General features: G+C 51.4%; 2 protein-coding genes across 2 annotated transcripts; both read right to left on the reverse strand.

The window, feature by feature from the left end:
• Window positions 1–2298: 2298 nt before the first annotated feature.
• LOC4325570 (RING-H2 finger protein ATL39) lies at window positions 2299–3355 on the reverse strand. Its single transcript, XM_015793503.3, has one exon. The coding sequence runs from the start codon at window positions 3124–3126 to the stop codon at window positions 2569–2571; it is 558 nt and encodes a 185-aa protein (XP_015648989.1). The 5' UTR covers window positions 3127–3355; the 3' UTR covers window positions 2299–2568.
• A 9726-nt stretch (window positions 3356–13081) lies between these two features.
• On the reverse strand, window positions 13082–13909 carry LOC4325571 (RING-H2 finger protein ATL39). Its single transcript, XM_015793610.3, has one exon. It carries the CDS (start codon window positions 13792–13794, stop codon window positions 13294–13296), a length of 501 nt encoding a protein of 166 aa, XP_015649096.1. The 5' UTR covers window positions 13795–13909; the 3' UTR covers window positions 13082–13293.
• Window positions 13910–15354: the final 1445 nt, after the last annotated feature.

Consider the following 15354-nt stretch of genomic DNA (forward strand, 5'->3'; position numbering starts at 1 on the left):
GGAGTTATCATATTTTTCTAGTGTAAATCAAATTTGGTATCTTCATATACTTTTTTAAGGACAATAAAATTTCTTATTTTATTTCATAAAAATCTCTGCAGCAACGCGAGTACTCACTCAACGCATAACCGCGCATCTCACTAGTTTTAAGTTTAGACCATGAAGGACAGTAATGCGCTTCGTGCACACCTGCACGTGCGCTATTTGGTTATGAACCAGAACCAACTTCCGGAAAAGAGGACCTATTGCATGCTACTTGGTGAACCAAATCAATTGGTTGTGATTTCCATTCTTTTTCGATTTTCTTCTTTCCCCGTTTTTTCTTTCTCCATGCCAAATTTTGTCCTGGCGCATTGACGGCATGGACTGTCGGAACTCGGAACTAGCTGCACAGACTACAGATGATACGAATCCGTGGCCATACCGCCTCTGGCCCAAGTTGCAAAGCGAGACTGCTTTGCCATCTCCACCCCTTTGCACCTCAAGGCCCAAACAGAAAGGCCACGGTAGCAGTAGCTAGGCCAGGTCCCCGCGCTAACACCCAACACGCATTGCCTGCAATGTTGCGTAGGCTGGCCAGCTGCCGAGATTGATCAGACGATCAATGCACTCCCTCCAATTAACCTAGAGAAACCGAACAAGCCAAGGAGAGGAGTAGTATATCGAGGCATTGAATTCCCCCCTCCTTTTTGTCCAACAGAAGCAAAGCAAGCACGCACACACGCACGCAGCTCTAGCTACGACCTTTAGCTCATCGTCTCGTCTCGCATCATCAACCAGGCCACAGGCCACACACCAGCTCGGTTCCAGTTGTCCGCGCGCTCAGCTCGTGGCCGCGGCCGGCTGCTTAGCTTAGCTCACGCGGGCACGCAGCCGTTGCCGCCCAAACCATTCGACGGTCGGGAGCCACACACAGGTTTCCGCCTTTCCGGCCGCCCGCCGCAACCGTAAGCTAAAGCTTTAGCCCCCATGTCGTCACCGCTTGCAGTTATTGCGTTCTCGCGCTCATCCTTCCTGGCGGACCAAATTAACGAATTGCAGGAGACAGTACAGGCGGCTCTGGTTGGTTCGGTCAGATTCAGATGCGTCTCGCATGTGCAACGACGAGTGCAAAGGTGCGTGCAGCATCGTGGTATGTTCGCACCATATAAAGCATGAGAAAAGAGGCGATCGAACGAGTCGGTACGGTGTGTGTGGCTCATTGAATCGTGTGCTAACTCCAACCTACTCGTTAATTGGCACAAACTACGTACACCGTACCCACTAGTCTTCCCATCCATCGAGCGTGAAGTACTAGTAGTACGTGTTTTACGCACCCAACTAGTGAACCAATTGATGATGAGATGAGGAGGAGGCGAGTGACCACAGCTGGAGATAAACCGGCAGAGATCATAACTACACAGCGCACAGAGAGAGCAATACGCAACATGCAGAGGCAAGCTAGCTGGAGATGCTAAAGCCACGGGCGAGGAAACAAAACGAAACCGATGGAGGTGGAGAGATCAGAGATAGAAAGGACAAGGAAAGGCTCCGCCACTTTTGCGAAAGCCGCAAATGGGGTCAGCGAGAGAGAGAAGAGAGACGACCCCCTATGTTTCTTCCAGGTTCCCAACCGCTCATAAAACTCGCCTACCAGCACCCGAACCGCACTCGCAGGCAGTAAAAATTGATCTCTCGGAGCGGTGGACACATCTTCTTTTTTTAACACTGATAGACGTACTATAATTTTATTACAAAACTTTTACTAACACATATTTCTCAACCGTTTTGATTTAACTAATAAAAATTATAAGAAATTTAGATTTACTCACGGCTTGTCACATCAGAGTTTGTAAGTATTTTGTAAAAAATATTTGTACGTACAGAATTTTTCCTTTTTCTTTTTTTTTTCCCACGGAAGACGACTACTCCACCAACGTTTCTAGCCGATCGAATCCGTTTTCGCTTTGCCTCTCGGGGCGGTGAAGGAAAGGATCGGGGGAGGCTGCGGCGGACGCGGTTTTCGATCGCTTGCACTGGCACGCACCATCGGAATCAATGCCGAGTTGATCGGCTCCGCGAAGCGAATTGGCGCCCGGAGACCGAGAGGTATAGCTGACGGCTGACGCTAGCTGGTCGCTGGGGGAGGCGGAACCGTGCAACGGAAACGTTCGTTCGCGACCGCGGAAGTAGCCGCCACGGGACAAAAAGGTGTCAGGACGCTCGCGCCGTTGCGCGCGAGCACACGATTGCTGGTGCCTGCGACGTTTTCATCAGCACTACTCATCAGCAAGGTGGTTGTGTGGGAAGAGACGGAAATTTTCGGTCATATAGTAGTACCCATCACTATAATAAGGAAAACGGTATGTACACGTACTACGTACAAAGCTACTTGAGCACGAACGAATAAAATCTTGGTTGATTAGGCTGCCTCTCGATCTACGACGTCGATCCTAGCTAGGTTTCACTCTAGTCTCGTCACTGTAGCATGTAGCTTTAGCTACTTCCTCAATCATGCGCTGACGCTTCCCGAGGCGGGCGCGGCGGTCCATCCGGAGGCACGTACGGCGGCGACTGGTAGGCAGCAAGCTAGACAGGTGGCAGTGGCAGTGCCTCTGCCGCCGCCGGTGGGGCTGGTGCCACGACGGGGGGCGTGTCGGTGGCGCCGCCGCCGGAGCTGGCCTTCTTGGCGATGGCGGCCGTGGCGGGGCCTTCGACGGCGGCGCGGCACATGGGGCACGTGGAGTGCGCGCGCAGCCAGGCGTCGACGCACTCGGCGTGGAACAGGTGCCCGCACTTGGGCAGCTGCCGCACCTTCTCGCCGGCGTCCACCTGCCCGAGGCACACGGCGCAATCCAGCGCCGCCGCCGCCGCCGCCGAGGCCTCGTACCCGAACGTCGGGAGCGCGGCGATCGCGGCGGCGCTCATGCCGTGGCTGTTCGCCTCGGGCGCCTCCTGATCCGCGGACGCCGAGCCGCCGCCGCGGAGCTGACGGCTCCGGCGGCGGCGGGTGCAGGTGTACCAGATGGCGAGGTAGACGAGGAAGGAGAGGATGCCGATGGAGAAGGAGAGCCCCATGAACAGCAGCCGCGCCCGCGTGCTGTACTTGGAGTTGTCTGCGAACAGCCACGAGTTGGGCGTGTTCATGGTCCGCCTCTTTCTTGGCTTCTCACCGTCGAAGACGGCAGCGGCAGCAGCAGCACAGCAACTCCACTCCCCTCGCAATCCAATGAAGTCCTTTGGTTTGGGATTGGAAATGGCAACTCCGGTGAAGTGGACGTGAAGGCGAAGCAGCTGGGTGTGGGGCGCTTGTAATTGGCGGCCGGAGCAAGCTGCGGAGATGGACGTTTGCTTTGTGTTTTGGTTCGCGTTTGCTGGGGCAAAGGGGGGCGCCGGGGCAATATATAAAGGAGGAGGCGGGTCAGTGCTAGCTGGTGGTGGCAGCTTCAGCTGCACGGTGCGCAACTCGCAACAAAAGGTGACGTGAGGTCGGCGGGGCCGTGAGCAAGTGAGCGCGCGCGAGATATTTATGCGACGCCGTCTCGGTGTGGCTGGCTGCTTGCGCGCTGCCCTGGCCTGTGGGAAGATTGCAATTTTCTATCAGAGCAAGTCCAATAGTAGAGTCAACTAGCTGCTATAAATCATCTATAACCAATATTTAATAACCAATTAATACAATAGTTGCTTACTATAATATTAATATCTGGTCTCACCTGTCATATACACATTGCGTTTGGAATCCGTACTGCAGCTAGCTACAGATATATAGCCCGATGCTCTTCTCTATCATCTTTATCTTTCTAAAATATATTTATAGCTGGCTAATAATCTGCTATTGTGCTCTAAGGCAAATCGAGAGAATGGGGGCTGTGCCTGTAGCATGTGTGCTCCGCAGTCGATCTTGCAGTCGGAGCCCTGCTTGTTTGGGGCCGTGACTTATAATTCTGCAGTTAATTTTTTTTGTAGTGGTTTAGTTTGAAATGAGGTCGATTTTCTATTTATACCTTATTGAGTAAATTTTGTTTGATTCAAATGCTACTTATTTAGGTCCACACCCATGAAAGTTACCTACATTATTTAGCTTGTGCTATCAAAAAACATTTATCTAACAAATATTGTGAAAAATAACCAATTTTGTAGTTTATAGTGGAAAGATGAATTCCGAGCAAAGTAGATACATAGCTTTTTCCATCGTTTCGATCACTTCAACTCGTTTTATATTTTTAACAAAGAGTACAAAAATAAAAATCTTAAAGATAACATTACTTTGGGACAATCATAAATTTACCACTGGTTTAAATCATTATTACAAGACTGTCACTGGAAACAAAATTATAAAATGTCAGTAGAATTATCATTCGAGTGACATCCTTATAAAATTGAATAAACCAGTGAAAATTTTATAATTGCCCCTATTATTTTCCATTGGTTTACTACGTCACGTGTGTAGTATTCTTAACAAGCACCATAAAAAATATCTTTTCAAACAGGCTAGCCTCGAAGGTGTAGCGCCCGTTCCGTCGTGGCGCATAGCGGGAAAATTATCTCTTAAAAAACCCTAATTGCGAAATTTGTTTCCTTGCTTGTTGTCTAGTGTCCGTGCCATCCCGGATCTCAATCCCCGATCTATCGTCGAGTCCAATTCCGAATCCAAATCCTTCCAAATCAAATCCCTCCGCAAAAGTCTATTTTGCCTCCCCCGGGGTCGATGGGCCGAATCCCTCTCGGCCCATCTCCCCCTCCCTCCCGGCGTCCGCTCTCTCTCTCTCTCTCTTTCCCCCCCTCCCCCTCCGCTCCGCCCGCGCGCCGCGCGCGCGTGCGCGAGAGCCGCGCCGAGCGCTCCCTCCCCCTCCGCTCTGCCCGCGCGCGTGAGCCGCCCGCGCCGAGCCGAGTCCTCCCTCTCCGCTCCCTCGCTGCCGCTTCCCGCGCGCCGTGTTCGCGTGCGCGCGCCCGCGCGGTCGCCGCCCGTTGCTTCTCGCGCGCGCGTGCCGTGGTGGCCGACCGCCTGGTCGCCGCCGTCGTCAGCGCCTGCCGCGCCTGTCGCTCGTGTCGCCGCTCCGCTCCACACCGCCCGCCGTCATCGCCGTCGTCATCGCCTCGGCCCCGCCACTCCGCGCGCTAGCCTCCAAGGGGCGGAGGCAGAGCCCCTCTCCCTCTGCCGCGTCGCTCCCGCTCCCCTCATTCTTTTCCCCAAAGAAGCATGGGGGCAAGCCCCCTTTTCTCTCCCTCTTTTTCTTTTCCCCTTCCCGCCGGCGTCATCCTCCCTCCGCCCTGTCGCCGTTTTGGCCGCAAGCGCCGAGCGCCAGCTCGCGCCTTGACTGTCCAATGTCGGTTCCCCTCTCCCAAACCGACATTGCCGCCCATTTAAACCCAAGCCCTCCCCCTCCAATCTCCCTCGTTTTCGTCTCTCGCCGCCACTGTCGCCCCTGTTCGCCGTCACCGTTCGTCGTCGCGTGTGTGCCGGAGGAGCCGGTGCGCACTAGGACGCGGAAGGGGACTCCGGGCGCGCCCTCTTCTTCCTCTTCCCCGGCCTGAGGCCGGAGAGATTACTCCCGAGCCGTCGGCCTCTCGTCACAGCGCCCCTCCTCACCTCGGTGATGCCTCCCTCCGTTCTTTCTCCTCGCTCCATCTCCCCCCTTAGTTTTCGGTGGTAGCACGAGTAGCCTCCCCGTAGCTAGCCGGCGCCGCCCCGACCGTTGCCGTCGCCCGCCGTGTGCTCGCCGCCGTCGCCGCTCGAGCTCCGTAGCACCCGCTCGTCGCCAGCCTCGCTCGGCGTAGCTCCACCCAATCCGACGCTAGCATCGGATTCCCGTGGCCGCGTAGATGCTCTCACCGCCGGGAATCGGCCCCTCGTGACCTCGTCGCCGTTTCCCTCTTCCCTCCCCGCCGGTTGCCGCCGCCGTGATTCGCCGCCGTCAAGCTTCCTCCGGCGAATCCGAGCCATTGGCTCGTCTCCCCTCGTCTCGTGCAACCACCCGGTGTGCTCGCTTTCGCCGGTATCGCCGTGGTTCGCTCCGCCGCTCGCCGCTGTTGCCCGCCGTCCGTTCCGGCCGGCGTCGTCGTCTACCTCCCGCCGGCCCGCGTGGCAGCCACGTAGGCGCCACGTCGGCGCCAGCTCAGCCGAGGTCGGGACGGGCCGACCCCGGTCAGCCCCTCCCATGCGCGCGTTCCACCGCGAGCCGTGAGGCTGCGCGTGGGCCTGCCGCATCCGTTCCTCCGCAGACCGCGCGCGTGCACCGCGTCCCTCCCCCGCCCGCGCGCGTGCGCCGCGTGCTCCCTCCGCACGGTGAGCCGAGCCGCTGACAAGCGGGTCCCACCCGGGACCGCGCACGGTGAGCCCGGTCCACCGGCCCTCTCTCTCCTCCCCTCCCGCGCGCGCGCACTTGGGCCGCCTTGGGTCGGCCGGCCCATTTAGCTCGGCCGGTCCGCTCCTTTTTCCCTTGGGCCGCGCCCTAGCCGCCCGAGGAGAAGTCTATAATCCCTCCCTCTTTTCCTTTTATTTTCTTTTTCTTTTCCAAAAAGGATTTAATTAAATCCTTTTCCTTTAGACCAAAAATCCAATAATCTTAGAAATTCAATATCTTCCCAACCGTAGATCCGTTTGACTCCGTTCAACTTCCAAAATTCCTCAAATCTCGAGATCTATCTAATGGCACGCTTAGAGGTCATTATTAGGGCTTCATTTTCGCCGTTTGTTGAGTTGTCCCGTTTCGCATGTAGTTTCGGAGCCCAAAGACCCGCAACGCGAGGATTTCGAGGATCAAGCTCCAGACCTCGAGCAAGGCAAGCCACCTTTGAACATCTTGAGCCTATATTTGAAATTTAATTATGTTGCTTGCAAAATATTATGCATTGATAGGATCGCACTTAATCTGTTGTCCCGTCTGTAAGGCAGATTGGCGGATCTACCTAGTTTGTTGCATTTGATCCTTCCTTTGTTAATTGTTATACCATGTTCCCTTGTAACCTCCCAGTTGCGCCTCTGAAATCGTGCAATCTGTGCGAGTACCGAAGGGCGCCTTCAAATTTAAAATCTGAGCAACTTCTTGGGTAAAACTTGAGTTTTACAAAAGACTTGGAAAACCCGACACCTGGGTCGGTGCTTGCGAACTAAATGGATTTTCTAAAACCGCGGACCGGGGAACGTACCGGGTGTACGGTTTTCCCGCTCTTGCACTTAAGGACCGTTTCCTTGGAATTTCATCCGAACATAAGACAAGTACGACCACATGGGTGGAATGGGACACCCCTGGCTGAGTAACTAGCTTATCAGGGGAGCCTTGATGCCGAGAGACATGTGGATTCGCCGGGGTGGTGTCGGGGAGGACCCCTGGGCTTCCTGGCACAGTATGGTCTGGGACCTAACCTGTTGTTGGTCTGGGACCCCTCTCGTCGGCATATGGTAAACCTGTGTCGGCTTTGGAAATGCCTTGTCATGAAAGCTTGGAGGTCTCCCGACGTGGCTGATCCCCACGGGCTGGGTGATCCGGGTTAGTAATGTCGTGTGGGTAAAGTGTACCCCCTCTGCAGAGGTTAACAAACTGTTCGAACAGCCGTGCCCACGGTCATGGGCGGATGTGAGGTGATTCCTAGCGTAGTTTTGTTTGACTACTGGTTGTGAAATTGCTGTTGTGGAAAGGGGTTCGCTGTTTGAAAAATCTGCAGCTGATGGGATCAGCTAGGCCCGGGTGGCCGTTTGAAAGTTGTTGGCCCGGGTGGCCGTTTGAAAAGCTGTTGGCCGGGTGCCAACCTTGTTTTAAATTTTAAAGACTGATACATTGCACATACTCCGACCGGACGAGACGCACCGTCTCAACCGTGTCGTTTGAGAAGCACTCACTTAGTTGTTTTTAGAAAAAGAGTTCAAATAAAATCAACTGCAAAAACAACAGCCTTTCCTTGAAGCCTGCATTAAACATCTATTTTCCCTTGGCTTGCTGAGTACTCCCGTACTTACCCTTGCTCTATATAAATAATTCCCCCCCCCCCAGTTGCTGAAGAAGATGAAGCGGATCCTGCTGATGAGGAGTTCTTTCAGGAGCAAGCCGGCTACGATGAGTTTTAGGGTTTCGGCCTAGTTCCCAAGTCGCGCCTGTGTTGTTTGGTCCAAGTCCTGCTTCCGTTTCCCTTTTGTAATGCAGTTGTGAGCTCGGGATCTGTCCGTAGCCCAACATGACTGTATCCCTACTCTATAATGAAGAGACCGCTGTTGCTGTGATATTCTGTCTCCCTGTGATACCAGCACTGTTTCCTGGGACTGGTATCGATCAACAGGTTAATTTGGAGCGTCACGAGCTAGTTCCGGTCGGTACTAGTTCGGGGCGTGACAGAAGGGTTTAACTTGTTGACGGTTAATATGAGCATGTTTGACAGCTTTTGATAACTTCTCTTAGGTCTGGTTTAGTCCCTAAAAAATTTTATCAAAAATATCACATCAAATCTTTGGACACATGTATGGAGCATTAAATATTAATTAAAAAAAACTAATTGCACAGTTAGAGGGAAAAACGCGAGATGAATCTTTTGAGCCTAATTAGTTCATGATTAGCTATAAATGCTACAGTAACCCACTTGTACTAATGACGGATTAATTAGGCTAAAAAGATTTGTCTCGCGATTTTCGGCGAGTTATGAAATTAGTTTTTTCATTTGTGTCCGAAAATCTCTTCCGACACCTGGTCAAACATTCAATGTGAAACCCGAATTTTCTTTTCGCGAACCAAACAGGCCCTTAGAATCAAAAGTTTTCCTAAAAGGTATAGCTTTCAATTCATATTTTGAAAAATTATAGTTATAGAATCTAGAAAATGAACTAAAAGTTAGGAGTTGGATTTCTCAATATCTCAGATTCTTAAACTTCTAAAAACTAATTACCAACCAATTGTTTCTCAAAATTAAGTTCTTTAAAGAGAGCCTTCGTATACTCTCGAAGTAGTCCATGCACGTAAACATTATTGTATAATTTTAATCTAAAAACTCAGCAAATTTATATATGTATTTCCTTCGTCTCAAAATAAATTCATTTCTCATTTATCCCACACATACCAATATACTCTATATATATAAAGAAAACTAAATACTCCTACTTTATCAAATCCAAATACAACTATTTCTCACTTTATTTATTACCAATATAATTATTTTCTACTTTCATAAACTCTCAATGCAATAACTATATTTGAAAATAAATTTGTTTTAAGATAAATGTGAGGTGCTAAAATTGAACGGAAGGAAACTTTATGCCAGTAGTTGAGTTGACGTGGCGTTTGGTGTTCAACCCCTTTGGCTTCTTGATGCGCACTTGGCTAACCTTGAATTACTTTGTTTTTTTTTTATCACTGAATATCCTTTGCTTGGGTTAGCGGCTTGTCATGACTCATGATGCTTTGCTTGGTCATTTTCTCTATTGCGCATAAGACACGTACGCACGCATAGTACACTCACACAACTGTATGTAAATACACTCTTTAAATAACGTTTAAATAAACAGAGAATAACGATAATTTAATCCCTAACCTTACTAATACACCCATGACTTTACCATTACACCACTAATACTTTTCCATAGCTTTGTCCTTTTTGTTAACTAGCGCTGATCAGCGAGGTTTGCACGTTTATGCACGCCAGCATGAATAATATGATCTCCGTGTCAACAAGCCGTTGTGAACTCGTGATGCCGTCAAGAAGCTGTCGATAAGTTTGGCGTTCCTCGTTGCTTCCTCGGTTTGAGACTTTCTAACATTAATCATATTAGCATATATATGAATATGGATAATACTATAAAGTCTGATATTGTAAAACGGAGGAAGTAGAAAATTAGCACTTTAGTGGTCATAATTTAACAAGCTGCATTATTTGTTTCATGATAAGAAAGGTTCATTGATTGCATCACTAACCCAGTAGTGGAGGCTGCTCGGCTGCAAATCAATATTCCAGTGTGGTCTCACGTACGCCTTTTGGGCTTTTTAGCCTTTTTAGCACACAGAATTAGCGAGCGGCCATCGCGAGATCGATTTAGGAATCACAAGTCGATTTGAAGTACTAAAATTCTCAATCGTGTTAACAAAAAGGAGCACTAATCTCAACATCGAAATAGTAGAGCAGTATTGCAGTGTAGCATTTTTCACCCTGTTTCCAGTACTGCCGAAGCGTCAAATTCTTGATGGTCATGTGTCAGCTGGTGACTGCAAAATGGACAGTGATTGATTCAGAGGCTGGCTGTTAGGTGCAGCACCTGATTGCCCTGGAATGGCACCACTGACGACACTTAATCATCCGTGTGTCAAAAGGGTTCGGAAAAGTGCACCCAGGTAGTCTTTGAGTTTTCATCGACACGGGCAAGAGGCCAAGGAGCTCACGCAGACTTGACAATTGACAGGTTATGGAATGCAGACGAGCAAAACTGACGGCTAGCGTTCGGATGGTTATTCTTTCTTTGGGTTCATGACAGGTCCATGATGCATTTCCTGCTTCTGCTTTTAAGTGATTAAGAATGGTACAGTGATGAACGCATCAGTATCACGCGTTTACTAGTGTCCTTTTCAGACGTTAGTATGGTAAGCATGCTGATGTCGGGTGTACATGTACTGTATTTGTTGAGTTCAGGATTCCTGTGGTTCTAATCAATTCAGCAAGATGCCTCTGTTACTAGAAAAAGAAGAGAATAAACTAGCACGCAGTTTAACCACAAACACGGAAAAAAGAATGGAAATGACCTGATGACCTGAAGGTCCTCACAAGGAGAATTTAGCGACTCCGGACACTATTGCAATATGCGCTATGCTTGGTTCTCGTAGATTCAGATGCTGCACTAGCATCTCTGCCCACAGGAAGATAAGATCTGTACTAAATTCTCTTCCAGCAAAATTAGCCAAACAGAGGCCGGTAAGCCCATGTACTACTACAGTAGTAGGAAAAGATCTCACTATCTTCTTCAAGCTGCAATGATTCGACACGAAAGGTGAGGGTTAAGACCCTCCCCTCTTCTGAACATGTCCCCAAAATGTTTACCTTTTGTCGGTCAAAATCGCTTCTTTTTCTCAAAGAGAAGCAATGGATCGTGCACTCACGTCCCACCCTACCTTTCCGCCCTCAGTTTCTGGTTCCGCCGTTGTGAATGTGACGAAGGTACCGCCGGGATTCGTTGGAGGATTTGCGCACAAGCTGGCCCGGTTTATGCCCTATCAAAGTGGCATGGCGTGGCATGGCATGACATGCTGCCGCTGAATGTTGACGGCACAAGTTGAAATGGCCCTGGGTAGTAGTGGGTACAGTGAGCCTATTGCTCAGGAAGGGAATAAGTTCATCTAACGTCCCTTAATTTTACACCGAATCCGATTTTCATCCTTTAACCTCAAAACCAGATACAACTTGTCCTAAACTGTCAAAACCGGTGCAAACAATGTCTCTCGGTGGTTTGGAAGGCGGTTTTGGCTGACGTGACGCCTACGTGGCTGGTTTGACTAGGTCTTCATCCCACGTGGCGCTGACGTGGCAATTATATCTTGGAAAAAATAAAAAACGGTGGGCCCACATGTCAGCTACACACAAAAAAAATAACTACAAAATGGTGGGGCCCACGTAGGCCCCCCACATGTCATCCTCACTTCTCCCTTCTTCCTCTCCCCTCTCTTTTCTTCCTCTGCGCCGGCTACATCAGGGACGTGTTCGACGCCGCCATGAACAGGACGAACAGGCCGCTTCCAGCTCCTGTTCTCCGACGTGGACTTCGTCTCCGGGTACGGCAACAAGCCGGAGTAGCCGCTGAACAACACCAATGTGGTGGACGCCTTCGTCGCCGGCAGGTTCCGGGAGCACGTCGCGGTGCTGCTGAACGCTACCGCGCACGATGGTGTACGCTCTGGTGCAGTGCACCCGCGACATGAATTTTATTTTATTTTTTTCAAATGTTCACCATATGCTGATTAATTTGTTTCTCTTGCTTGGTTGCTGCATGATTTTGGTCGTGGTGCAGAACAATCGGGTTCTGGTGTCCCCTCCGGCGTTGTCCTCCACCTCGGCGTCGCCCTCCGCTCTCGGCTCTGGGAGGCCGTCGGTGATGGGGAAGCGACGACGCCGGCTTTGGTGAAGCGACTAGACAACACGAGCTCGTGGCTCGCCACGGCTTTAGCTCCTTCGTTCCTCTTCCCCTTTCCTATACGCGCGTGCCCCGGGGGGAGTGAGGCGCGGGGACAGCGGCAGCTCCGGGACATGGAGCAGAGGGGCGCGGCGGCGGGCGAGCGGAGTCGTCAACGCCCGCCTCCCCCGCAGCGGCGTCCGGCGCCGGCCGAACCTGTCCCTCCTGGCCGACCGTTGCACGACCCCGCGTGAGCTCGCCGTCGTCCACGCCGCCATGCTCGTCTCCGGCCGCCTCGCCGACGACGCCTTCGCGGCGACCCGCCTTCTCGCCGCCTACGCCGTGCTCTCCCCTCCCGACGCCGTGCTCCGCCTCTTCGCCACGAGCCACGAGCGGCGGCCGGAATTCCGTGCGGAGCGCCGTCGCAACGAGCTCTGCCGCCTCGTGCTGGCTGCTGCGTCGGCGCAGAGGCAGCGCAGGGGGAGGAGGATGGAGGCGGTGGTCCGGCGAGGGAGGAGCCTGGTAGCTGAGGCGGCGGCGGCGGTGAGGTTGCCGAGGTCGCCGCCTCGCAGCCTCGCTCGCCTACAGGAAGAAGATGAAGAAAAGGGAGAGGGAAGAAAGGGGGTGTGAGGATGACATGTGGGCCCACGGATTTTATTATTTTTATGAGATATAATTGCCACGTCTACGTCGCGTCAGCGCCATGTCAATGCCACATGAAACAGAGACCTAGTCAATTCATCCACGTAGGCGTCACGTCAGTCAAAACCACCTTCCAAACCACCGAGGGATCTCGTTTACCCCGGTTTTAACAGTTCAGGACCGTTTGTATCTGGTTTTGGGGTTTACGGACGAAAATTGGATTCGGTGTAAAATTAAGGGACCTTAGATGAACTTATTCCCTCAAGAAATAGACTAGTAGTCACATATGGGCTTGTTTGTTAGAGCCTTTTGGGCCTTGAGTGTAAAACACAACTAGTTCTATTTTTTTAACGGAACAGGCCCAACAGTCCAAGATAAATGAAATGAAATTAACAAACAATGGCTGAATGAGTTGCGACTCTCTTTCTGTTGACCGATAAAATTACACCAGCGAGAAAACGCTTTCTGTACGTACTACGAATGAGAAAGAGAAAGAAAAATCGAACTAGAATTAGAATGAACAATAGAGATCGTCGAGGTGAGATTTCTCACCCGCTCTCGCGTGAATTCGCGTGGGATCAATTTGCGAGCAAACGTCACTCCACTGTGCCACGAGGCACGTGCCTGCGTCGTGGAGCTGTCGGCCTCGCCGGCACCGGCACGTCGGCGCGGCACAGGGGGCACGTCGGCCGCAGGCGCAGCCAGGCGTCGACGCAGCGGGCGTGGAAGGCGTGCGGGCAGCAGGGGAGCGCGCGCACCGTCTCCCCTTCCTCCACGGCGCCCAGGCACACCGCGCACTCCGCCGCCGCCGCCGCCGCACTACCTCCGCGGCGGGGAGGGAGCACGAAGCAGGGCAGCCGCGCAATGGCGGCGGAGTCGAGGCCGCCTCCCGACGACGAGCCGCCGATCCCGGCGCCGACCGCCGCCTGGAGCTCGCTCAGGCTGTCGACCAGGTGGTTCGCGTAGAGCACCGCGGCGTACCGCAGGACGACGATGGCGAGGGAGAACACCACGAGCTCCAGCGCCAGCCCGTCGTAGTACTGGCCGATCAGTGCGCTCACAACTTCAACGCCGTCCACGGCGCCCACCGTCGCCATTACGACAAACACGTCTCGCCCCGGCACGCCACCGTGGTGTCTGCAGCTGGGGGGGAGAGAGAACCGAGAAACCGAGAGAGGCAGTGAGCTACTGGGAGATTCTTGGAGCGCGCCTACCGGTGGTGAGATGAGAGACGAGAAATATCAACGGTCGCCGCACACGAATTGGGCGGGCGCGCGCTGCTGTTTTTTTTGATACTTGGCTCGCAGATCGGGCGGCGCCGCCGCAGCGGTTTCGGACTCTATCTTCGAGGCAACCACGCGGCCACGCCGACTAAAATAGGTCCAATAAAATACTACTACTACTTGAGTTCTGGCGTTAAGCAACGGCAAGGCATGGCAACGTTGACGTGCAAGTGTTGGGCCGTTCGCGAGGTTGGGAAGTCAAGCCATTGCTGCCGTCACGCGCAATGCTACATAGTGGGCGCGCGCGCGCCAGCGTGCGACGGCGCGAGGAGGGTGGGTGGCCGGTGTGCGGCGCGACGACGGTTGGATTGAGGGGGGAGTACGGTGGCGCCGCGCTATCGGACAACGGGCGAGTAATGGTCGCATGAAGAGTGCACAGGACATGACAGTGTGTACAATCCTAGTGGTAGTACTACTTCAGTATGGGTCGTGCCAGCGTACTAGTACATTGGTTAGCGCTGCGTGGGCCTTTGCCAGGGTGAGGGGGAAATGAAAAAAGAAAAATCAGGTTCAGGAACCCTGATTAGCCCAAAGCACAACGATACGTGTTGTAGTTCGGCGTTGGCATTCGGCTAAATGGTCCATTACTGCTACTCGCCTACTCCATTAGAGAACTGGGCCCCATAAGCCAAGGTTAGTACTATTACATATCACAAGCTGATAAGATAAAGAGGGTGTCTCCTCAATCATCACGATGAACAAAGCCTTAATTGGACACATGACAGGAATCTTTTTCCAGCTGGTTTGGTTTATTTTGATTTCGGACTACTGGGAACTGGTAAGCTTGGAGCAACAAACTGGGGTTCATATACAGTGAAGTTAGTTAGTAATACATCTTATTCCCCGCAATTAATTCCGCAAAAGAAAAGTCATTTTTGGCATATAACCGTAGCTGGAATATCTTTATTAACAAAAATAAGAGGAAAGTTTAATATTAGTATAGGTATTACTTGTATGCTTGAAATTTCCTGTACCATTTGAATTTTGAAGATCTATACATGTACAACATTCGAATCGATCGGTGCCAAATTAGTCTTCGAAAAAGTAGGGGCTAAACCACTTCATTTTGGGCTACAATCGATCTGAGGGCCAGGCTTTTCTCGGCTTTGGGCCGTAAGCACGTAAGCTTAAGGCCCCATTTCATTTTAGATGATAAGCTGAGCTTACTAACCGCACACGAAACAAGGTGGATTATTAAGAGCAAAATTAATCAAGTTTTTAATATAATTATATTTATTTGAAAAATACATTTATTATATATTTTTAAAAAACTTGTATATTTTTAAATAATGAAAATGTTTTACATTATCTAAAACATTTAGTGGTTTGAAAAATGTACCCACAATAATTCAAAGGAGTGCTATTAGCCCGAAC

Source organism: Oryza sativa, chromosome 1 (genome assembly GCF_034140825.1).
Source record: "Oryza sativa Japonica Group chromosome 1, ASM3414082v1".
NCBI lineage: Eukaryota > Viridiplantae > Streptophyta > Magnoliopsida > Poales > Poaceae > Oryza > Oryza sativa.

Bases quoted from the DNA above. Each gene is read 5' to 3' on its own strand.
- LOC4325570 (XM_015793503.3), bottom strand. From the start codon at position 3,126: ATGAACACGCCCAACTCGTGGCTGTTCGCAGACAACTCCAAGTACAGC.
- LOC4325571 (XM_015793610.3), bottom strand. From the start codon at position 13,794: ATGGCGACGGTGGGCGCCGTGGACGGCGTTGAAGTTGTGAGCGCACTG.